Below are 26550 nucleotides of genomic sequence, written 5' to 3'. Positions count from 1 at the left end.
GCCTAAAGTGAAATCCGGCTCTAACTCCCAAGCCGGGAACCCGATTCGAGCCCCGTCTTCTCCCACAAGTCTCTCGTGCCTAGGCGGTCGTGTGTGCCAAGTTTCGTGCTAAACCGACGCCGTTTGGTGATTTTGGGGCGTTAACGCCTCGAATTCAAGTTTCTTAAGGAAGTTGTTTACCTAAAGTGAAATCCGGCTCTAACTCCCAAACCGGGAACCCGATTCGAGCCCCGTCTTCTCCCACAAGTCTCTCGTGCCTAGGCGGTCGTGTGTGCCAAGTTTTGTCCTAAACCGACGCCGTTTGCTGATTTTGGGGCGTTAACGCCTCGAATTCAAGTTTCTGAAACACAAAGATGTATTTTAGCTTAGAATGCAAAGATAAATTGTATACCTGATCTTCTGGTGGTGGTGTATATGGATTCTCGTCTTCTGCAGATTCCCTAAATGCCCGGTGGCCACTCGATGCATCAGGAACCTATGTTAGTCAGTGCATAATGTGTTAATCATATTCGAATTTCATACATAATCTTGAGTGAAAATTGAACTATCAAACAATTGTGATGTTTATATGGAACCTGTCTGTTGGGATCCACACTCGCCCCCTGTGACACAAGGGCCATCATCTCAGCTCTCATCTGCTGCAAATGTGTAGAGAACTCTGCTCGCAGCTCCTCCCTCAACTCATCCCTTAGCTCAGCACGAACCTGCTGCGTGATCTGATCAATAGTCGATGGATGGGGTGTTGACTGTGATGGCCCAGCACCATCCTTATACACCACTCTGCGAGGCACGATTCTCCCGTATGTGCGACAATATCCATGTCTGTCATGACCTATCAACTCATGGAAAATGGCATTCCTAGCCTCCAAAGTCCGACCATCCTCAGGTAGCATAGAGAGTTGACGCTTAAACTCATCCTGTATTGAATAAGACACACAAGTATACGCGAAATTAAGATGGTTGACACACAAAAAATAAACTTTAAATACAATCAAAGGTGTTTGGAAACTACCAAGGTCTGGATAACCTCTGGGTCATCTACTCTACGTGTCATAAGCCAAACATTCATCTTATCAGTAGACTCCCCCTTACTGGTCATCTAAATTTTTTTTTAGAAATATGAAAATTAGAATCCAAATAATTTGCAAATATACAATGTTTATTTATATAGAAAAATAAAACAATAAAATGTAAACCTCATGCCGTATCTGAGAGAAAGTAGTACGCCCTGTGGTATGAGCTATGCCGTGAGCTCGCCGATTTTTAGCGTTCCTACTTGCAATTTTCTATAACAAGTTCAACAAATGTAAGTATGTAAATATGATTTGTATGTTTACATATCATAAATATAACGTAATTGTATACCTCAGCATCGGAAGTACGCCAATACTCTACAAGTTGTTCCCACTGGCTTGGCACAACGTTCATAGGAACATCATCCTTCAGATTAGGATCAGAGCTTCTAGGCTTGAAATACTTAGCCTTAAGCTTGTTCTTGTGATCCTTCCATATGCTGTTGCAGTTTTTCATGCAGATTGGCTTGTACTCCTCTGGACATATATTCAAATTGTCCTATAAAACACAAAGTTTAAGGCTAAGTATAACACAAATTTGGAATTCGAATTTGTGGACAAAAATATACTTTTACCTTCACATCCTTCCAGATAGCATCAACAATATCATCAGGCACACTGTTCCAGTCAACAAAAGTAAGAGGAACAATGTTACCATTCCGAACAATAATGCCAAGTTGAGTAGTTAACTTGGCCACGTTATCTCCTATTGGGCAGTAATTTCCATCAAATTGTATGTGCAGCTTTTTACCAGTACCCCACTCTTTAATGCCCTTGGCACATCCTCTACCACGCCTAGTCGAGGTCGATGAAGAACTAACATGACCTGCGATATACAATAATAATAAACAATATGCAATGGTAACAACCAAATGCAAATTTAAATAATGTGAATACAAATCATATCAAATAAACCTGATGTGGGCTGTGAAGAAGTCGAAGGGTCTGCAAAATACAATGAGAATAAACAAGTTATATATAATGAACATAAATAAATGTATGTGTAAATAATTTTCATGCAACTCAAAGCAAATTTAAATACCTGCGGATGGCTCATAAGCTGATGATGATAGCTGCTGTGGTGCCATTGATGGTGGACGCACCGATGGTAGGCGTGGAGGCCGAGTACATGGTAGCTGCTGTGGTGCCACTGATGGTGGTCGATATGGTGGTAATGGCCCCTCAGATGCTGGTGGCACTAATGGCCCCTCCGATGCTGGCCGATGTGATGCCTCCTCTAATGGTAGTGCTACTGATGTCCTGTTATGTAGCACATCAGACATCATGCGCCGGGGATGATCAGGCTTCCTCTTCCTTCCCATAATAATCTTCAAGCAATATAACATTAATTGACATTAGAAACATAGACAATGGTTTGTCATCAACTATAATATGACATGATTTGAACTAATACAATTACAAAGACAAAGTAAATTAAGAAATTGATGATTAACTACAACCTTGGCCTTAATTGAATTACTAATGTTGATTACATATCAGCCTATTTGAACATCAACTGTTTCCCCTTCTGCGGCTTCCCTCACCCAACCAACTTCTTCATCACGAAGCATTATATTTTCTTCCAATTGTTGGCTCATGTATGGCTCGATTTGTGGATCAGTTGAACTCATATCAAATAAACCTCTTTGAGACATCTTCACCACGACTTGCCAGTCTGGTTGTAACGGGTCTGCAACATACCAAACTTGCTCTGCTTGGGACGCCAAGATGAAAGGTTCATTGGTAATTCGATCATCTCGGTACAACAAATGATTGAAGTTCACCAACGTGAAATTGAAGACATCTTCTTTCTTTCCGTGAATGTTGTCAATCCAATCACACTTAAACAACACATGTTTCTTCTCATTGGAATATCGAATCTCAACAATATCTGTCAATTGTCCATAATAGTACACAGACCCCAGACGAGGATTCTTGTCTTTTCGACTAGCATAACTTATGGTATCTGCCTTCAAAGCTACACCACAATTTTGTGTGGCTCGACGATCATCCATGGCCTTTACTCGATACCGAAACCCATTCAGTATATACCCGTTGAACCTCCTTGCCAGGTTATGAGGACCATTTGCCAATAGAATAAGCTCTTCAGAAAGTATGACATCAGTAGTCCTTCGCAAAGTTTGGACCTATTTAACACGAAATGTAAAATTTAAAATGTAGATCGACTTAAGTAACTAGAATCTATAGAGTTAAATACATACATGTTCCTTGAACCAAATGTGAAAAGTTTCAAAATGTTCACGCCGAAGTTGATGATCGTCGACGATCATCCATGGCCTTTACTCGATACCGAAACCCATTCAGTATATACCCGTTGAACCTCCTTGCCAGGTTATGAGGACCATTTGCCAATAGAATAAGCTCTTCAGAAAGTATGACATCAGTAGTCCTTCGCAAAGTTTGGACCTATTTAACACGAAATGTAAAATTTAAAATGTAGATCGACTTAAGTAACTAGAATCTATAGAGTTAAATACATACATGTTCCTTGAACCAAATGTGAAAAGTTTCAAAATGTTCACGCCGAAGTTGATGATCGTCGACACGAGGCATTTTGAGCTTAAGTACTTCAAGGTGTTTGCTGTGTAGATTGAAATTTTAGCCATACAAAAATTTTAGTTGAAAATTCAATAAACATAATAAAATATTGAGTGAGTGACTTAACCTACTTTATGAATGGTTGAACCGCGCTTGTATTGCATAAGATGTACCGATGAGCTTGTACCCAAGAAGTATTATCAAGATAAAAGCTTGTGTTTTCACCAGTAGCATGACCCAAATTATCAGCACCACTATAGTTCCTCACGGGTCGACTAGATTTGGTTTCCACATCACTGAGATATTGTGCACAAAAATTCATGCATTCTTCCATAAGATATCCTTTAGCAATTGATCCTTCAGGACGAGCTCTATTACGCACGTATTGCTTCAAAGTAAGAAGATACCTCTCAATTGGATACATCCATCGAAACTGAATCGCTCCACCCAATAACGCTTCATCAGCTAGATGTATAGGCAAGTGCTCCATTATATCAAAAAAACTCGGAGGAAATATTTTCTCTAGATGACAAAGTGTTACAGCGATACGATCTTTAATGTATTGTAAATTCGTCGCACGATTCACTTTCGAACACAATTGTCTAAAGAAATTGCTCAATTCAATCAAGGGTTCAATTACATTCTTCGGTAACGATCTGCGAATAGCCAATGGAATAAGTTGTTGCATCAGAATATGACTATCGTGGCTCTTAAGACCCCCAATGCTTCTATCATGTAAGCGCACACGACGTGATATATTGGATGAATACCCGTCGGGAACTCTTACTTCCTTCAACACTTTCAAGAACAAATCTTTCTCATCCTTGGTCATCGTGAATTGTGCTGGTGGTAAATAGGCTTTATTCGACCCTCTTAACTGCAAATGTAGGGGTTTTCTAATATTCATATCTTGTAAATCACGCCGAGCATTAACACCATCCTTCGATTTTCCTGCAACCCCTAATATTGTCCACAACACATTGTCACAAACATTCTTCTCTATATGCATCACATCGAGGTTGTGTCTTATTAGATTGTGCTCCCAATATGGCAATTCATAAAAGATACTCTTTTTCTTCCAACTATGGGTGCGATGTCCAGCTTTCTCCTTCTCTACCTGTCTCCTATGCCTCTCCTTAAGGTCATCCCTATTGTATTGGGTTAAAATACCCTCAGATTCTAATTGTAGCAACATCTCAATTCCAGACAACAATTTTGGTTTGAGTCTGACTTCCCGACTACCATCAAATGATACTTTATCCTTCCGGAATTTATGGCCAGTAGGTAAAAATCTGCGATGACCCAAGTATGATTGTTTCCTACTATGCTTCAACCAACACGATGTAGTTTCCTTATTGCAACAAGGACATGCATATTCTCCTTTAGTGCTCCATCCTGACAAGTTTGCGTATGCAGGAAAATCACTAATTGTCCACAGTAAAGCTGCATGCATTTGAAACATTTGATTTGTTGATGCATCAAATGTTGACACACCCTCATTCCATAGTTCTTTCAACTCCTCAATCAACGGTTGCATATAAACATCAATCTTGTCACCAGGTCCTTTCGGGCCGTCAATAAGCACAGATAAAATTAGAAATGGTTGCTTCATGCACATCTATGGCGGCAAGTTGTATGGAATGAGCACAACAGGCCAAGTGCTATGAACTATGTTCATCGTCCTGAATGGGTTAAAACCATCAGATGCTAAGCCAAGCCTTACACTTCGGCAATCATTACTAAAGTCAATATTCCGACGGTCAAAATCTTTCCATGCAAGGGAGTCAGCAGGATGCCTGAAGACACCATCATCAGTTCGTTCCTCTGCATGCCATCTCATTAACTTGGCCGTCTTGGATGACATAAACAACCTCTGCAACCTTGACTTTAAAGGAAAATACCTCATCTGTTTTGCAGCTACTTGTTTGCCACCTGTGTTAGGACCATTTGAACCACCATCACCATTTGATTTCCATCTAGAACTGTTGCATATGACACATTTATCAAGATTGACGTCCTCGTTTCGAAACAACATGCAACTGTTGGGACATGCATCCCACGTCTCATACGTGAAGCCCAAATCTGTTGTGACCTTTTGAGCTTTATAATATGAGTCCGGGAGTTTCACACCCAACGGAAACGCCTCATTCAATAACTCAAGCAACATGTCAACAGACTTGTCCGTCCACTGATTAAGCACCTTCAAATGTAGAAGTCGAACAATGAATGACAAAGATGTGAACTTCTGACAACCCGGATACAATTCACTTTGTGCATCTTGAAGAAGTTTGAAATACTTTGCAGTCTCTGCATTTGGACCGAGCTGGGGTTCAGATGCACGGGGATCAGGCCCCTGTGGTTCATCACCCTCAACACTTGTACCGACATGTGGATTTCCCATAGCCCCTTGTATCATTCCAATCATATCATCTCCAATGTCTAAATTAGCTAATGTTTCATTCTCTCGATTACTATGCAGAGATATGTAAGATTCCCCATGATTAATCCAATGTTTGTATTTTTTAAAAAAACCATTCAAAATCAGATGCTCCCGTACACCATCTCGTACAAAATAGTATCGATTCTCACACTTCCTACACGGACAACTGATCATCGAACCTTCAACCCTATTGGTGTAGGCAAACACAAGGAATTCATCAATCCCATTAATGTATTCACTCGACATCCTATTTGGCAAATCAATCCAACTCTTATCCATCATCTGTACACATCCACAAGAATATCTCACCAAAGTAACTCTAAATATAATACCTACACATAAATATTCACTCGACATCCTATTTGGCAAATTAACGAAATGTCTAAAATTCCTATTTAAGAGCATATGATTTGGAAAAAATAAAAAAATAAAAAACTTGAAGGATTGAATGGTAAAATTGATAATTTATGGATGAAATAGAAAAAAAAAATTGATAATTTAAACTTAAAGGATTAGAGCATATGATTAGAGCATATGATTTTGACAAACTATTTCTAATTAGAGCATATGATTTTGACAAACTATTTCTAATTAGACAAACTATATATATATGCATATAATTTTTACTGATTTTGACAAACTATTTCTAATTAGAGCATATGATTTGGAAAAAATAAAAAAATAAAAAACTTGAAGGATTGAATGGTAAAATTGATAATTTATGGATGAAATAGAAAAAAAAATGATAATTTAAACTTAAAGGATTAGAGCATATGATTTTGACAAACTATTTCTAATTAGAGCATATGATTTTGACAAACTATTTCTAATTAGACAAACTATATATATATGCATATAATTTTTACTGATTTTGACAAACTATTTCTAATTAGAGCATATGATTTGGAAAAAATAAAAAAATAAAAAACTTGAAGGATTGAATGGTAAAATTGATAATTTATGGATGAAATAGAAAAAAAAAATGATAATTTAAACTTAAAGGATTAGAGCATATGATTAGAGCATATGATTTTGACAAACTATTTCTAATTAGACAAACTATATATATATGCATATAATTTTTACTGATTTTGACAAACTATTTCTAATTAGAGCATATGATTTGGAAAAAATAAAAAAATAAAAAACTTGAACGATTGAATGGTAAAATTGATAATTTATGGATGAAATAGAAAAAAAAAATGATAATAGTTGAAGAGATATAAATGAAAACAACCATAAAAATAATTAAAAAAACTTAAAAACACTAATTGATAATAATTGATAATAATTGATAAATGTTGATAATAATTAAAAAATAAACAGTTTTATATATATATATATATATATAGACAGATTTATTAATAACCATGAGACAAATCTGTTATATATAGACAGATTTCAGATTTATATACATATATATAGACAGATTTATTAATTAAAGTATGTTCTTAATTAAAGTATGTTATTAATAAACAGATTTATATACATATATATAGACAGATTTATATATATATATATAGACAGATTTATATATATATATATATATATAACAGATTTATATATATAGATTTCAGATAAACAGATTTATATATATATATAGACAGATTTCAGATTTATATATATATATATAGATTTATATACATTTCAGATTTATATATATATATATAGATTTATATACATTTCAGATATATATATAGATTTATATACATTTCAGATTTATATATATATATATATATATAGATTTATATACATTTCAGATATATATATATATATATATATATATAGATTTATATACATTGCATATATATATATAGACAGATTCATATATATATATACACAGACCGAGAGAGAGAGAGAGAGAGAGAGAGAGCATACGCAGAGGGAGAGAGGGTCGTCGCCGGAGCACCACTCTTGTCGCCGGAGCCGTCGCCGCCGCACCATCGCTGTTTTCCTCGTAGGCCGTTTGGGAAATTTGGGGGTGAAGTTAGGGATTTGGTGAGGAGGATCGAGCGGGAGGCAGAAGGAAGAAGGGAGGGTTTTTTTTTTGGACTTTTTGCGACGGTATGATGTACACCGTCGCAAATAGAACGAAAACGGTGCCGTTTGCATTAATCCTTTTTTGCGACGGAAATTTGCCGTCGCAAATGATATATGCCGTCTCAAAAAAAAGGTTTTTTGCGACGGTTTTATTTACCGTCGCTAATACTTCCCCATTTCCGACGCCTCCGCTTAGTTTCATTACCGACGGGTCAGTACCGTCGCTAAAGGCTATTATTTGCGACAGTAGAAGTTACCGTCGCAAAAAATGGTTTTTTGCGACGGGGGGCGCGGCGTCGCTAAAAACCCCGTCTTTTTTGCTATATTTTCCTGTAGTGATGTAATGTCTTTTGTAATACGAACTCTGATGAATGAAAATACACCCATTCTATTATACTCATTTCTCTCATGAGTTGGATTATTTGTATTATTTTGGGGACGTTACACTCCATCTTGTATTAACAGCTTTGAAGAAATAATAATGGTGGTTGTGAACCTTCGAAGCTTTGCCGAGTATTTCCAAGGATGTAATTCGTCCTTTGTCGGCACTTTTGACCTTCGGAGGATGATTTTGGTCCTCTATATCACCTTTGAAGCTTGTTACTAGTCCATAATAGCTAGCATGTGTAATAGCTTGTTAAGGTGAATCATGTTTGAATACTGGCTTTACCTTGAAAATATGAGGTTCTGAATGATTCTAAGTGCAAGCAACAACAACCTACTTCAAAAGGTTCCAAGTTTTCTAAGTGTTTGAAGTACGAATAAAATAAAATTGTTTGATTTCCTTCAACGGATTGGTACCAATTCGAAGTACATATATAATATCTCTTCAAGGCATATATATATATATATATATAATTCGAGACATCTAATCATAATTTCATACTCATTCGAAGCACTTTATTGGTGCTATTATATTATTCGAAGCATTTTGTTGATATTATTCGAAACACTTTATTCCTTAGATTAGTCATGTGCTTGGTTCGGCTCTTCAAAAATTCAAGTGAACATTATTTTTAAGGGCCGCGAGGCGTAATGTTGGCACCATAAATCTGTAATTATTATTATTATTTATTATTTATATCATTTGGAGGTTATGAAATGTGAAAAGATGATGAAGAATAAAGTGCAGAATATGGAGCATGAAGTGGAGGTTGAAAGAAGTTATGAAAGATCATGTAGTATGAAATGGAAGAGGTGGAAGAGTGGGTAGTTTTAGGTAGTTTTTTCCTACAAATGTTTGCCTATAAATAGCCATTCATGACTATATGGTAAAGAATCCATAACTCAAATCAAAGATAATTGATTTCAATATTTCTTGTCATTTTCCTTATCTTAAGAGTAGTTTAACATAGATTTATATTTCGAAGCATTTATTTTCAGCATTTTCTTTTCAAAACATTTTATGCACTTCTTTTTCGAAGCATAGGAGTACAGGTAAATAATTATTATTTTGATTGCTCATTCAATCGTCTTCCTCCGTCTCTCTCATTCTTCTTTTAATTTTTCTTTTTTCTATACTTGGCAATTTTGAAGTCCTCTTTGTTGAGGCAAAAGAACCGTCAACGCAATCGCTTGATAATTGGCTTGAATTTAATCTGTAAGAATTTTTCAATCCTTACTTGCATGCTCGCATTTACGGTATTTTCCTTCATAGAAAAAATAAGCCAACAACACCTCACTTAGATGTATCTAAATAGTAAAATATTTGTGAAAAAATATTTTAAAAACTTAATAAATATACAAAAATATGAAAAATGTATTGAATTTTCATATATATTTTTTTATTTTTGGTATTTAGTGAATTTTTTAAAGATTTTTTTCACAGATATTATACTTTTTAAGTGTATTTATGTTAAGTGTGTCCAAAAATTTAAAAAATTAGCTTAAAATATTAAAAAAATTTGGTGAAAAAAAATACAAAAAATAAAAAAAATAAAATTTTCTAAAATGAAAATTCTAAAAACTAAAACCCAACAAAGTGATTACATTTCTTAATAAAATTATTAAATAAGCAAACCTAAACCATCCCTTAAAAACTTTTGAATTTTCATTTTTTTATTTTTTATTTTTAATAATATTTTAAAAAAGTTTTAGTAAATTTTTTAAATTCATCAACATAAGGCGAATTTGAAAAATAAAAAAATTTTGACATAATTTTGAAAAAAAAGAAGCTAAAGACAAAAAGTTTTTTCAAAAAAATGTGACTTTTTTTAGAGTTGGTTTAGAGATAAAAATTACTTTAACTCAGGTTTAACATTCCACAGTCGCGAGGTCTTTACTCGAGGCTGGGGCTAACGTAGCCTAGTTTCCTTTTTTTTTTTAACGAAAAAAAAAAATACAATTTATAATGTTAAGGATACTCAATATATTATGTAGAAATTAGAGAAAATTACACTCACTTCCCCTGAGATTTCTAATAAATACAAGGACCTCCCTTATGGTTTGAATAATTACACATATTTTGAAAAAAACAAAATAGCTAAAGACAAAAAGCTTTGTAAAAAAATGTGACTTTTTTGGGAGTTGGTTCAGAGATAAAAATTACTCCAACTCGGGTTCAACATTCCATAGCCTCAAGGATTTTACTCGAGGCTGGGGTTGATGTAGCCTAGCTCCGCCTTTTTATTTATTTTTTTAACCAAGAAAAGAAAACACAATTTATAATGTTAAGGATATTCAATATATTATGTAGAAATTAGGGTAAATTATACTCACCTCCCCTAAGGTTTTTAATAAATACAGGGACCTCCCCTTTATTTGAATAATTACACAAACCTTCTCTACTTTACTTGAATTGTCAAGATTCCCTCCTATGTGAACCTCTGTTACCCTAAGTAACAGAACCTGCTGATGTCATCACTAATAAAGTCAAAAATACCAATAATGCCCTCAAAGCAGTTGATCTCACATATATATACCAAGCACAACACAAAGCTCCATAGTGTACAACTCAAAAATTTCAAGCCAAGAGAAAAACCAAAAAGGCAGTCAGAAGTGAATTAACAAAACCAAATCCCCACTTTCATAACAAACATAAATAAAAGTTCATATAATACAATCATAATTGCACAAAATCAAAAATCATAACAAAAAGAAGACCAAAAAAAAAAATATGTCGAACATGTAAAAAAAAAAAAAGGCTTGTCTGGTTGACTGGCCAGACGTTCTGCAGGACATCCCCGCAGACGACCAGTCACCAAACATCTCCCAATCAGATTGCTCATTAGTTTGTAAAGGCGTACAAATTTGAAAAAGACTACAAATCCGAAAGAGACTACAAATCTAGAATTCCAAAATCAAAACAAACATGAGCGAAATTGACTGCTACTCTAGAAAACAAACAGGAATGAAGTATGAAAGAACTAGACTGCTACTCCAGAAAACAAACAGGGGCGAAGTATAAAAGGTTTGAAATCTTACCTGGAAGACCGAAAATCAACTTCTCACAAATCAATCTCTTTCACATTTTGCACTAGCAACGATGATCTTACCAAAATCTCAAGGTTCTTTGTCGTTTGTTCACACTGATCGGTTTTCTTCAAAGATTTCGTCTCTCTCTTTCTTATTTCTTCCACAAATTCGATAGAAATCAGAATAAATAGTGAATTAGGGATTGAGGATATGAAGGTTATTATCGTCTTTTCGTGTTCAAAAGTAAGGGTAATAAGGTCATTTAGTATATGTAAGTAATGTTGTTTGTGCCAATTTGACGAAATGGGAGAACCTTGACAATGTTAAGCAAAATAGGGGAGACTTGTGTAATTATTCAAACCACAGAAAAGGTTTTTATATTTGTTAGAAACCTCATGGAGGTGAGTGTAATTTATCCTAGAAAGTTTGAAACTTATATTATTGTATTTTTTTCAAACATCGAAATAGATAGACTATTTCAGGAATTTTTTGATTTTTTTATAAAAAAGATATGTAAAAAAGTAGAGAGTTAATATGATTTAAAATATATAAAAAAATAATAAATATACTATTTTAAATTGTTCCAAATAATCCCTTAGTGTAATTTATCCCATCCCCCAACCCCCCCCCTCCCCAAAAAAAAAAAAAAAAAAAAATCAAATGTAGGGTCAACAAGGCTGGATTGAACCGGCCCAGTTTTTTCACAAACCGGAGACAATCCAATTACAACTAGGGTTTTAGGGACAGAGACACGCAGACGCAAACCCAAACCAACCAAAACGCTACTCCAACGTTGTGGAGAACCGAGGATGGACAAGAGCATGCTCGGAGATCTCGATTCTCTTCCCGAGGAAGACAAGTTAAGGATGTCCTCCATGATCGACCAGCTTCAGATCCGTGACAGGTTCTCAAATTGGTCTTCTTGTTTTCCCAGTTTTTTTGATTCAATGTTTGTTTTAAGTATACTATACTGCGTTGTGTTGTTGTTAATTTGGAGCATTTCGTATGTATATGGATTCTTATACCTATTTATTTGTGAAAATTTATATTCATATTTGGTTTTTGTGATGGTTGTTTGAGGTGGTCTTGATTTAATTTAGTCAATTTTGGTTGTTTAGGACCTGAGCTTTGATTTTAAAGTCCCAAGTAAGAGTCTTTAGTGAGGCTGTTAGCTAAAATTTTAACATTGACCCCACTAATCGAAACTATCGATTACTTAATTGGGTGACAAAATGGAGATCGAAGTTGATATTTTTTAGGGGAAGGGAGGGGAAGTAAACTAAGGCTTTGTTTGAATCGTGGATTTGGTTAGGGAAAGCGAAAATGTGGGTGAAAAGGTCGGGATTTGATGTTTCATTAACATTTACCCACCTTGGATTTTATATTTCATTTACATTTCACTCTTTATTTATTTATTTATTTCTTTTTTCTTTCCAAATTCCTACCTAAATCTATGATCCAAACATAGCCTAAAGTCATGCTGATGGGGTTTAACATCCATGCTGCTTAGGAGTTCCTTGCAAAGAGGTTTTGATTTGTCTTTCTCTGCTGCAATGGGAATGATAATTAGTTGATGACTTTAGGGGCTTGAATCTTAATTTGGAATTTGGGACAAAGATATTAGATCACACCTCAAAACATCAAATGAAATTTCAGAGGCTGCACCACAGGCCGTTGAATCATTGACAGCACAGGTCTCAACGTGCCTCCTGTATTTAAATGGTATTTATGAATTCGAATACTTTTTTGAGGATTTCTTTAGATCATTTGTTCTTGATATTAATTTATTGCAAATTTAGAAGGTAGAATTGATCTTGTATTCCATATAATTCTATCTGTTATCCGTTGAGTTAGCTTCTTTCAGTTTTCTTTTATTTGTACTAGAAGTGTGGGCACACACTATGTGCGTGAAACAATTAGATCAATCATGACAATTATTTAAATTTGAAGCAATTAAACCTTTCAATCGCTCGATAATGATGAGAGTGGAATTGCAATTAAACCCCAAACCACCCCCAAGTGTGTTATGCCCTTTATAATATAGAATAGACAGAGTGCACATTAATTTCATACTATTCTTCATCTTCTTGGCTTTTATTTATTATATTTCAGATTTAATCTTGTTTTACCTATTCTGCTTCTAAAATTTGTTTCAGCAAAAATGACATAAATAAACAAATGTTTAGTTAATTCTCCATCTGCAATTAATTTTTGTTAGTTTTCCCAGAAAGCAGTGGCTAATTGTGCTTCATCATCAAATCTTTACACTTATATTGATAAAGATCTCTAAGGAAAGCATTTCTATATTGTCCACAATGACACTCTTGCATGAACTTAAAAGAGTTATGGCCGTCAAATGACTTGGCAGAGGGAACCATGCCATGGTCAATACCCAGTGATGGCAGTAGCTTGTCTTTTATTCTCTTAACAAACTAATCTATAACTGCAATTTACTTAGTTTGATCCTCTTAATTGTTATCTGCTAATTATTTTTATACAAAGAAGTTGTTACTTGATGCTTTTGTCAAGTGTTAGATTTAAAAAAAATATATATTTAATTTATTCACACTTCAGTCTCCATTACGCTGTCTTCCTTCCAATGACTTCTGTATCCGTTTATCCTTTTCTGACATCTATCAGATTGCACATGGTTCAGCTTCCAAAATGCCGTCTAACAGCTGTGATCTTGTCAAAAATCTTTTTGTATTAAGTAAATCTATGCGACTTGAATACATAATGAAAATATACCTAGAATTATTTCATACCCCTAACTCATGACCCAAATATTTAGTAATTTTTTTTGATGTTAAATGTATGTTCACATACAATGAAATTGCAGTCATCTTTTGAGGTTGCTGGTGTAGTGATAGATGGCATTGGCTATGATCTAACTGCACCTTTCTGCAGTTTCTGATCTTTGTGCCCCAAAATTTTTTATGCACCAGAACGATTTCTTTTGCTATTGTCTCTCTTTAAGAGAAGAATGATTAAAAATTATACTGTGGTGTGACAGTTTAAGCAATTTATTGACTTTATATGTGCTAATGAAAAATGATACTGTGGTGTGACAGTTTAAGGATGTACAATTCACTGGTGGAGAGATGTTTCACTGATTGTGTGGACACCTTCAGGCGCAAATCCCTTGATAAGCAAGAGGAGACCTGTGTCCGCCGGTGTGCTGAGAAGTTCCTGAAGCACTCTATGCGTGTTGGCATGAGATTTGCGGAGCTCAACCAAGGTGCGGCCACACCAGATTAAGGTCTATCCAATACTTTTGGTAGCAAACTTTGTAACACCCGGAAATGGTTCATGCGGAGAATATTTCTTTTAGATAGTGAATTATTGTCCAGATTGTGTTATGCCCTCATTTCAGAAGTATAAGATTTTTGGTATCTGATAAGTTCTGCAGTTTACAAGAGATCTAATAAGTTTGGATCGTCATACCTTCTTGTTTAATGTACTCGGGATGAAACTGAAAATATGTTCTGGATTCATTGCTACTTGGATTTTGTTAAAATATTCACAAGAATTTATGTGAGGTGTGCTGGTTTTATTAATTTATTGTCCTGGTTGTTTAAATTTGTCTGCTTGTTTATTCTTCATCGCTATCATCATCTTCGTCTTCATTTCTCTAGGGTTGTGTTTGGATCATGAATTTAGATATAGATTTAGAAAGGAAAAGGTAAAAGGCAGGTGAATATAGGTGAAATGTAGTTATTGCATTACCTACTTTTCTGTTTTTATTTTAAATTTTTACTCAAATTTATGATCCAAATACAACTTAGATATCAAACCCATGGGAGGGAAGGATTGTGAGAGCCTGAAAGGGCTGTGTTCACTCATGCATATTGTGCTCTTTGCCATAGTAGAAAATTTTTACTTTGTAAGTTGGTGCACTTTGAACTTACCAAACCTTATTAGAAATTAAAAAATAATTAGAAACATTTAGGGAGGGCCTGTTTGGTGGTAGCATTTGGTAACGTTTACGTTTTTTTGTTTATATTTATAAAAAAATTATAAATTGGTTTTTCATTATTTTTAGAAAAACAAAAATTACAAACACGTTGGTTTGAATAAAATGTTTAAAAAATTTTAAAAACATAAACTAAAAAATATGTTTATTCAAGTTTAAAATATTTATATTTATTTTTATTATATATAACAATGGGATCACACACATTATAATTGAAAAAAAATTAATCAAAAAAATAATTAAAAAAAATTAATTGAAAAAAAATTAATTAAAAAAATTTTAATTGGGGAAAAAAATAATTGAAAAAAAAAATAATTGAAAAAAAAATTAATTGAAAAAATAATTAATTGGAAAAAAAATTAATTGAAAAAAATAAATATTTGAAAAAAAAATTAATTGAAAAAAAAAATTGAAAAAACTAATTATTTGAAAAAAAAAATTGAAAACTAAAAACGTTAACTCATTTTTTGAGTTTACGTTTTTTCTTCAAATTTATAAACTGAGACAACTATTTATAAAGTAAAAATATTATCAAACAAGTTTTTATGACAATTTTTAAATTTTTTGTAAATATAAACTGAAAACTAAAAACAGGATGATTTAAACAGACTCATTTCGTTTGCAGTTTTCAGTTTATATTTACAAAAATTAAAAAAATTGTCATAAAAACTTTTTTGATAATTTTTTTGATTTATAAATGGTTGTCTCAGTTTATAAATTTGAGGAAAAAAACGTAAACTCAAAAAATGAGTTTACGTTTTCAGTTTTCAACATTTTTTTTTCAAATAATTTATTTTCAATTATTTTATTTTCAATTAATTTTTTTAATTAATTTTTTTCAAATATTTTTTTCCCAATTAAAATTTTTTCAATTATTTTTTTAATTAATTATTTTCCAAATAATTTTTTTTTTCAATTAATTTTTTTTTGCAAATAATTTTTTTCAAATAATTTATTTTCAATCAATTTTTTTTTTCAAATAATTTTTTTTCAGATAATTTTTTTTTTCAATTATATTTTTCCCTAATTAATTTTTTTTCAATTATTTTTTTAATTAATTTTTTTTTCATTTTTTCAATTAATTTTTTTTCCAATTATTTTTTTTCAATTATAATGTGTGTGATCCCATTGTCATAAATAATAAAAATAAATATAAATATTTCATGCCTGAAAAAAAGTATTTTTTAGTTTATGTTTTTAAAATTTTTTAAACATTTTGCTCAAACCAAACGCGTTTATAATTTATGTTTGTCTAAAAATAAACATAAACAAAAAACGTAAACGTTACCAAACGCTACCGTTTAGTTTTGTTTCCAAATTATTATTTTGATAAAAACAAACACACAAATATATTTTTGAAATTTTCAAAAATAATTTTCATTCCAAAAAAATCATATAAAAATAACGATTTTTAATTTAGTTTTATTAACCAAACGAGTTCATAATTTTTTTAAAAGGAAATAAAAAATACACAAATTCAATCTATGTGTTGTACAAGTTTAAACTCGCATGGTGCAAGTCTAATCTATAGTGATATTTTTAAAAATTTTAAATTTTTTTTATGTTTGTAATTTTTAGTGTATCACTTAAATTATTTTTAATTTAAAAATATATAAATTATTTAAAAATTTTAGGCACATTTTGGTCAATTTCTTTTATGTTTTTATTTCCTTTAAAAAAATTATAAACTCTTTTGGCTAATAAAATCAATTAAAAGTCATTATTTTTATATGATTTTTTTTTGTTGAGAATTTCAAAAATATATAATTTTTGTATGTTAATTTTCATCAAATTAATTTTTATATTTAAAAAATAATAATTTGAAAACATAACTAAACATAGTAATTACTTTTTACTTATTTTAAATTTTTATTAAAATATATTTAATATTTGTCTTATTTTAAAAGTATGTTTGCCATATTTTCAATGATATTAATTTTATAAAAATTGAAATTTTATATTAAAATTTATATATATATTATTAAAATAAAATGAAACAAGATTAGAACAGATTTTTTTATTCTTTTATTAGAAATGTGATGTGTGTGGTAAGAGTACGTGTGAGAGGGAGAGAGAAAGTGAGAGGGAGGGGGGAGTGAGGATCCTCTCCTTGCAGCTTTCGTGCTTGCGTTTGTCCTTGTAGGTCTTCGGGTCTACTTTTAGGCTCAATTTTGATAATCCGAACCGTTCATATTTTATGATTTGTTCAGTATATCATACCTGTAAAAAAGCAAGTTGATCGGATATCAGAAAGCATATGTTCGGAAAAATGTTTATTAAATTCTTTAAAAAATAGTATTTAGTTCAATTTTTCAAACACATACTTTCTGATATCCGATCAACTTGATTTTTTACAGGTATGATATACTGAATAAATCATAAAATATAAACGGTTCGGATTATCAAAATTGGGCCTAAAAATAGACCCGAAGGCCTGCAAGGACGAACGCAAGCACAAGCTTGCAAGGAGAGGCTCCTGACTCGGGGGGGGTGTGTGGGATCTGGGGATGCTGCTATGACAGCAGCGATACGTTGTGAGTCTGTAGGGGTTTTTTTTTGAATTTTTTTGATAATTTAAATCGTACATATTATAAGATTTGTTGAATAAATCATTCATACAAAAAATAAATTGATTGAAAATTTATAACTTTATAACAAGAACACATTTGTTTTTTAAAAAAATAAACGGTTGATATTATCTTGATAAATTTTGTAAAACAATTTGAATATGATCATGGGGTTATGGATTTATGATTAACTTGATTTTTTTTATATGAATGATATACTCAATGAACCGTATAATATGAATAGTTCGGATTATCGAAAAAGACTTGGAAAAAGCCTACATGATCTCACAGCAAATCACTACTGTGATTTAGTTACAGCAATATCCCCAGGTCCGAGTGTGTGAGGAGGGCGAGAGAGTAGAGAGTGAATGTGTCGAAAAGAGAGGAATCTAGTGGCAATGTGAGTGTGTTATAGAAACCTTTTTTTTTAAAGGAATAAATCTAAGCCACTCATCTCTCTGTGAATGACATGACCAAATCTAAGTTGTCCTCTAGAGGAAGCATCAGAGACAGTTACTGAAGATTATCTGAATACCATTTTATAATGGGTTCGATTAACCGGTGATTTTTGTTTTTATATGATATTACAAGTTTAAATTAATTATTCCTCCCGTTTCAAAATATTAGGTTGTGTTTGATTGTGATTTCAAATCACAATTCCACACCTTAATTCAAGCATGGTGTTTGGTTGTGATTCTCAAATGATGTTTTGAGAACTCTGCACAGAACACCTGCATTGTCCTGTTTTTGACAGACGCGTTTTTTCTTTTGTTGGGGAAAATCTTGCTTGGCGGGACGTCCGATCGGTTGACCGGCCGGCTATCCAGAACAGTAATTTTTTTTATTTTTTAATTTTTTTTTTGCAATTGATTTATATAATCGGAAAAAATATTTTCTGAAATTTTTAAAATTTTTTATGTACTTTAAAATAATTTTGAGTTGTATGTTTAGTTATGAGTTGTAAATTTCTGTATCACATATCAAATGTCACATCAATAATTCCCCACTCAAATCAAAACTCTTTTCAAAACTATTTTCAAAACTCTTTACCAAATAATTTTTCTACACTTAAATCATAATTCCACAACACACAAACTCAAAATACAACTCATACTCTCAAATTACATTTACAAAACACAACCAAACGCGGGCTTAGTTTTTATTTTATTTTGGGTTAATTAGATATAATAATAATAAAAAAACTCAAAATTCCATGTCTTTCTATTTTAAATCTCAGTGTTTTAACTTCGACAAATTAAATTTTGAAATTCATTCCGTATTTCAATTTAAATGAGTTTAAAATGAAAAACATTGGAATTTAAAGTGAAAAATGCGTGAAACCTTAGAGTTTATTTTGTAATTAATCCTTTTTTGTTTTTAGTGATTTTCATTTTTAAAAATAGTTAATTACACAAAAATTTAAAGATTTCACGTATTTTTTCACTTTAAACCCCTCCATTACTTTGGACAAATGGTGGTAGATAGAGAGGACAAATTGGAACATAGATGGAATTTCAAGGTTTAATTTGTTGAAATTGAAATACTGAGGTTCAAAGTGAAAAATGCGTGAAACCAAGATTTTTTTTAAAAAATTAATCCTTTCATATTTTATTATCTCAAAATATTAGTTTTTTTTTTCAAAGATCAAGAACTAAAATAACATGAATTTTATATTTTGTCCTTTTAAAATCATTAACAATAATATTTTTGAAAGAATAATGCTTGAGGGCCCGAAATTAGTGGCTCGAATTTGGCTCAAAATCCAAAACGACGTCGTTTTGGGTTTTGATTTTTTTTTTTTTTCTTCTTCTTCTTCCTCAGTCTGAGAGAAAGAGAAAGAGAAGGAGAGAAAGAGAAGGAGAGGGAGAGGGAGAGGCCGTCGTCGTCGCCGGTCGCCGCGCCTCCGCCTTCGCCGCCTCGCTGCTCTGCTCTGATCGTCGCCGGTCGCCGATCGCGTCGCCGATCCGATCGCCGCCTCTGCTCGTCGCCTTCGCCGCCTCTGCTCGCCGCCTCCGCCTCTGCTCGTCGCCGATCGCCACCTCTTCTTCCTCCGTCTTCTTCCTCCATTTTTTAGGCCCCCTCCAGTCCTTCCTCCCCCTCCTCCTCCTCCTCCCCCTCCCCTCCCCTCCCCTCCCCTCCCCTCCTTCTCTTCTTCGTCTGCTGAAAAAAAAAAAAAAAAAAAAAAAAATTCGGGGCATTCGGGCCACCCCCTTTCGGGCCCTCTATCACTGCCGATTTTTGAAATGTCATAATTGTACTACCCAATGGTAGTTTTAAAAAATTCAGTGTGTTTGGTTTGAGTTTTTTGAATTAAGTTTTTTGAAAACTGAGTTTGTTGATTTTCGTGTTTTTTTTTTGTTTTTAGTGAATATTTTTTAAATTTTAAACATTTTTTTACTTTTTTAGATGCACCTTATTTAGATGTATCTAAAAAGTAAAAAATTTGTGAAAAAGTATTTTTAAAAATTAATAAATACATAAAAATATAAAAAATGTACTGAATTCTCGTTTTTTTTATAAATATTTTTGGTATTTAGTGAATTTTTAAAAGGTTTTTTTCAATTTTTTTTTTTAACTTTTTAGGTATATTTATGTGAGGTATGTCTAAAAATTAAAAAAATTGCTCAAAATATTTAAAAAATTCAGTAAAAACAAAAAAATACGGAAAATAAGAAAGTAGAATTTTCTGAAAAGTGTTTTTGAAAAATAATAACCAAGCATTATATTTTTAAAATGTAATAATTATACTATTAAAAAAAATAGGTTTCTAAATATATATATATATATATATATTGAGACGGAATGAATATAATTATAATAAAAAATAAAATATTTTTTAGGTACCTAGTCAATGGTTAATACTAGTTTAAGGATAATTTGTAAGAAATTGTTAGCTCAAGAGCATAATATTTTTTGAATAAAACTACTTCTATAATAGGGTGTTTAATATGTACTAAATTATTATATTTTTTAGTTTTTTACGAAAAAAATGACATATAAATTAAATTTGAAGTGATGACAGAGAAGTGATATGACATAAATGAGATGATTATGACCAAAATAAGATAATGTGCTAAAATAACATGTACTATTTTAGCACATGCCAACCGTGCCTATCTTACTCATATTAAAAAGTTATTAAAAAAATCAAATAAATTTATATTTTGGGCAAATTACATATACCTCTCTCGAAGTTTAGCTAAATTACAGATATTCCCAGAGATTTATATTTTCATAACAAATTGCCCCCTGAGATTTCTATTTTCATAATCATTTGCTCCCTAATTTGTTATGCAAATAATACATTCGGAGGGATATCTGTAATTTCTCAAACCTCAGGAGGGTATCTGTAATTTTGCTAAATCTCAAGGGGTATATGTAATTTGCCCATTTATTATATTTTTATTCAATGAACAACTGATTTTTTATTTAATTCTCATTCTACTGAAAGAAGAAGAAAAAAAAAAAAAACTTTCATCTATCCTCACACTGTTCGAAATGGGTTGATTTGATAAGAAATGTTGAGAAATGAACTATTTTTCTATGTTTGGATTATAAATTGACTAATGGCTCATTTCGTAACTCAATTTTTTAGTTTAAAAATAAAGTAGTCAAAAATTTATTTTTCTCACTATTTTTTTATATTTTTTTTATAAAATTAAAAAAATTATCCTAAACATACTAATTTTTGAGGTAAATTACAAATATACCCCTTAAAATTTGTTTAAAGTACAGATTGCCCTCTGTTGTTTAGAAAATTACAAATACCTCATTGTTAGTAATTTTTTATTTAACAGAATTAACTAAAAAATGAAATTCATAATTTCTCTTCTATACAATAATAAAATTACTTAAATTATTAATTGAAACATATTTCTAACATCATTAAAAACTGTTAATTAACTTGATAATTTATTAGTAAAAAATGCGATTTGTTATGAAATTTGAAACCTTAGGGGGTGGAATGTAATTTCCAAAATTACAGGGGCGATTCGTATTTTAATCAAATCTCTGGGGATGTATTTGTAATTTATCATAATTTTTTACCTCATATTATAGTAAAAAAATTCAAAAAAATTACTAAAAAAACATGTTTCCAAACAAGTTATAAGAAATGATGAAAATTTGTGAGAAAGACAAAGCCCTTGTTTGGCATGGGGATAATTAGTCACAAAAATACAAAATATGCTAAAAAATCACAAAATGTCATATCTAAATCATAATTATTTTATTTTTTCTTTCACAATAGTAAAAAAAGCAAAAAAGTCAAATCCAAACGATATTTTTTAGCCCCAAGTTAAAATAATCAAAAAAACTTAAAAGCCAAAAACAACTCACTTTCCAAACGAAGCCAAAGGTAGCGTTTGGTTTAATTTTGAAATTACGATTCTAGCAAAAAAAATTAAAAAACTTATAACCAAGTACTCAATTCAAAATTCTTTTCAAAACCCAAAACTCAAAACTATTTTCAAAACTCTATTTTAAAAAAAATATCAATTTTTGTTTTATTTTATTTTATTCTTTCAAAATTATTTTTTATTTTTGAAGAAAGATATATTTTAATTTTTTCAAAAAAACTATTTTGTTATTTTTTTAAGTATTGACCAAATAATATTTTATGACTTAGATATATATAGGTGATCCAAAATTTTATAAAATTAAAAAAAAAATTAAATATTTTAAAAAAATATAAAAAATATTTTAATTTTTAATAATATTTTTAAAATAAAATAAAATATTTAAAATAAAAAAATAAGAAAATATTTAAAATAAAAATTATATATTTAAAATAAAAAAATACAGTGTACAAATGTAGTATATACAACGCGCATTAAAAAAATAAATATTTATAATAAAAAATATTTATCCTAAAAAAAAATTAATACATTTTTACATATGTAAAAAAAAAAAAAAACCCCCAAATAATTTCAAAATACAGCTCATAACCATATATATATATATATATATATATTTTAACTCGTAACCAAACATGTTTCATTTTCAAAACTTATTTAAAATTCTCATAACTCAAAACACAACTTTAGACACTCAAATTTTACGCGCCTTGATCGCTGTTTGATTAATCAAGACAAAAAAAAAAAAAAAAAAAAACTTGATGGGCCAAAATTAAGATTGTCAAAAATTTTAAATAGATGTGAATCCAATTAAAATTGTGAATCTTAACCCATTTAAAATTACATTTTCACACCAAAAGAAAAGTGAACATGTTTTGACAATTGAGTCAATCCAAAAGTATGGGGGCCACAAAGATATTTTGTCAATATTTTGTGGAATAATTCAAATTTAAATGCAAATATGTCCAAAAAAATAAAAATAAATTGCTATTTTCTTAGAAATTAAAATCAATTTTGGAGTTTTCAAAATTAACCATTCTCTCCTAAGCCTATAAATAGAGGCTCTTACTATGTGGATGATGAGACATTGTTTTTGGCTAATGGTCTTGCAAACTCCGAAATGATCTCAAGACTTGCCAAATTCTCTTATAAAAATTATCTCTAAAGTTCTTCAAGCTTAAAAAGAGAGGATTATCAAGCACTTCAAACTTATGTCAATCCTCTCAAGTTATAAATACAAATTTGGTCTCTCTAATGAGATCATTTCAAGAATCGTTTAAGATCAAGTCGTTCAAACTCTCGATCAAGCCTCTTTTTTCCAAGTTTCTACATTCGAAGACTTGAAGAAATTCATCAACTTGTCTAGTTTAACAAAAAACTTTTTATAGCCATTGAATTACAACTATTTCGGAGATCGAATAGAGGATTTGTTCTTTTGCAATAGAGCAAATCTACAGAGGATTGTACGCATTTATTATAATTAATCAAATTAATTATTTGTGCATTTATTTCGTGTCTTAATTGCAGGATACGAAATTGTGTTTATAACAACTCTACATTCAAATCCTTATTTTAAAACTAAACCAAACGGAGCCAAATATCTTATTAAGACTATTTAATTTCTCACAGAAAAAAAATGATGAGATTTAATGATAAACAAGTTGATTGATTGTAAAATATTTATAATACCAAAATCATTTCTAAAACACAATAACAATGAAAATCTCACTCATATATCTTTCTTTTACATAATTTTTTTTTTACTCATCCAAACATCATAATAAAAAATACAATCAGCATGCTTGGTTTCAATTTTATGGATTTAGTTATTTGGAAAATTAAATTTTTTGTTTTTCGTATTTTTTTTTTATTTTTAGTGAATATTTTTAAAATTTTAAGCATTTTTTTAATGAAAAAATACCTTACTTTTTTACTTTTTTAGATATACCTTACTTAGATGTATCTAAATAGTAAATTATTTGTGAAAAAATATTTTTAAAAATTAATAAATACACAAAAATATGAAAAATGTACTGAATTTTTTTTATTTTTGTATTTTTTGTATTTAGTGAATTTTTAAAGATTTTTTTTCACAAATATTATCCTTTCTAAATGTATTTATGTTAGTTGTTTGTAAAAGTTTTAAAAATTACTTTAAATATTAAAAAAATTCAGTGAAAACAAAAAAATATGAAAAACGAAAAAGTATAATTTTATGAAAAGTGAATTCAAATTATTCATATTGTAAATAATTCAAATTATTCAAATTATGGAAATAAGCATATTAGGATATATTACCTTTTGTAAATAATTCAAATTATGAAAATTATTCAAATTATTAGGATAATTATTCAAATTATTCATATTATAAATAATTCAAATTATTCAAATATTATTCAAATTATTCATATTATAAATAATTCAAATAATATTCATGTTGTAAATAATTCAAATTATGAAAATTATGGAAATTAGCATATTAGGATATTTTGGCTTTTGAAAATTAGAAAGGAAGGAAGGAATGAATGAAACTTCCAGAGAAGAGAGGGAAGAGAAAATAAGGAAGGTAAGAAGCAGACTATATATACTACTGATGAGAGAGAGGGAGAGAGTATATTCATGTTCAAATGTGTCTCTCTCACTCAGCCATCACTGTCTGATAAAAAATCTCCCTCCCTGTCCCCTCTGTCTATCCATATATATTAATCACTTTCAGTTCAGCCATTCCACACAGTCTCTCCCTCACGACAGTTTTTGCAGCCATTCACAGTCTCTATCTCTATCTCTCTCTGTATCTCAAAATGGCCGAGTCATAGAATAAGGTTTTTGCCGGCTTTTGGTACTCCATCATAGGCCGTCTCCTCTGCACCAACAGCAGAAAGGAAGATCAGAAGGAGGAAAAAAGTGGAGTCCAGATTTTTGATCTTCAGCATTTTGAGTCCTCATCTCTGCGTCTTTGGCGTTCACAACTGATGCCATGAGGCTGTTGGAGGAAGAGCAGTTTCTTCAGCTGAATAAGTAAATTTTCTCTATATTTCTCTCTCCCCCTTCTTCTTATTCTCTCTAATCTTTGTCTCATTGAATTTCTACAGGAAAGAGAAGGACCCGTTGAAGCCGAAGCAACCGATGTCTGCGTTTTTCATGTTCAGAAATGAGCGACGAGCAGAGAGCAAGAGTGGCTGGGAGGTAATTGAAGAAGGGAATAACATGACAGAGGAACGGAAGAAGCCGTATGAAAAGGTTCAATTAACTCTGTCTTTCTCTCTCAATCTCTCTCTCTGTGTCTCTGCAACAGCAATTTCATATTTTGGGAACTTGCAGATTGCTGATCCCAACAAACCGAAGAAGCCCGCATCCTCATTCCTCATTGCTTGTTTTAAAAAGCAAGCTTGAATATTGATGAAGGAGGCTCTACTTCTCTCTCTCCTTTCCTCTATTCCCCAACTGTCAACTCTTGCTATAGGGTTTTATATGATTTATTCTGTTCAATTTCGTGTTGATTTCTTAAATGGGTTTGGTTTAAGTGGCTTGATTTCTAGAGCTTTATGGGTTTGATATCGTAAATGGGTTTGATTTTACTGTAATGATTTGCAGCAAAAATGTCTGGGTTTGAACGCTTGAAAGGAATACTGTTATATTATTTCCTTGATTCTGTAAATAAAATGTGTGGGAATTTAGGTTTGGTAAATATAGCTGCTGATGACTTGTTGCTTGTGGTACTTGTTAGTATAATAATTCTGGTTATAGTTTAATTTTTCATTTGTGACGATGCGATTATCATCATACAATAATACTCCCTTGGTTTGTTGTGTGCTTTTTAGCATCATAAAGCCTTAGTGTAGCACTTGAATCTTCAAAATGTAAACTTGTCTACCGGAACAAACAATCTGCTGCTGCGTCCAGCTCTTCTGTTTCGGAAGGTAGTGGCAGTGTTACACTCAAGTCACCAGGGATTTGCAGCCCTACTGCTACATCCCCGTCTCATTGGTACTGTTCTCTAACTACTGTGCTTCTGCATTTTAATTGTAGATACTATAGTATGTTATCAATTGCTATAATTGAAGTTTGGGTGCAAGTGAAATTGAATCTGAAATTTGCAGATAATGAATAGTATTGTTTAGTCCATTTC

General features: G+C 31.3%; 3 protein-coding genes across 4 annotated transcripts; 1 reads left to right on the top strand and 2 right to left on the bottom strand.

Moving 5' to 3' along the window:
* Positions 1–270: 270 nt before the first annotated feature.
* Positions 271–2233, bottom strand: LOC145820839 (uncharacterized). 2 transcript variants are annotated; one of them, XM_082917386.1, is made up of 8 exons: positions 2116–2233; positions 1989–2018; positions 1649–1899; positions 1366–1572; positions 1197–1286; positions 1013–1099; positions 576–917; positions 272–475 (listed from the first exon to the last, which is right to left on the bottom strand). In XM_082917386.1, the coding sequence occupies exons 1-8, from the start codon at positions 2159–2161 to the stop codon at positions 287–289; spliced, it is 1242 nt and encodes a 413-aa protein (XP_082773512.1). In that variant the 5' UTR covers positions 2162–2233; the 3' UTR covers positions 272–286. The 2 variants fall into 2 exon arrangements, with proteins under 2 accessions (XP_082773513.1, XP_082773512.1); XM_082917387.1 differs by lacking the exon at positions 1013–1099 and having other exon boundaries at positions 271–475.
* A 1099-nt stretch (positions 2234–3332) lies between these two features.
* On the bottom strand, positions 3333–4134 carry LOC145821362 (uncharacterized). Its single transcript, XM_082917868.1, has 3 exons — positions 3764–4134; positions 3576–3675; positions 3333–3500 (listed from the first exon to the last, which is right to left on the bottom strand). The coding sequence occupies exons 1-3, from the start codon at positions 4120–4122 to the stop codon at positions 3333–3335; spliced, it is 627 nt and encodes a 208-aa protein (XP_082773994.1). The 5' UTR covers positions 4123–4134.
* Positions 4135–12165: 8031 nt separating this feature from the next.
* LOC114279736 (mitochondrial import inner membrane translocase subunit Tim9) lies at positions 12166–15083 on the top strand. The gene is made up of 2 exons (XM_028222016.2): positions 12166–12430; positions 14598–15083. The coding sequence occupies exons 1-2, from the start codon at positions 12336–12338 to the stop codon at positions 14782–14784; spliced, it is 282 nt and encodes a 93-aa protein (XP_028077817.1). The 5' UTR covers positions 12166–12335; the 3' UTR covers positions 14785–15083.
* Positions 15084–26550: the final 11467 nt, after the last annotated feature.

This window comes from Camellia sinensis, chromosome 3 (assembly GCF_055761805.1).
Source record: "Camellia sinensis isolate YWXY chromosome 3, ASM5576180v1, whole genome shotgun sequence".
NCBI lineage: Eukaryota > Viridiplantae > Streptophyta > Magnoliopsida > Ericales > Theaceae > Camellia > Camellia sinensis.
Note: the sequence above shows the minus strand (reverse complement) of the source record. Positions and strands in the feature narration are given on the sequence as shown.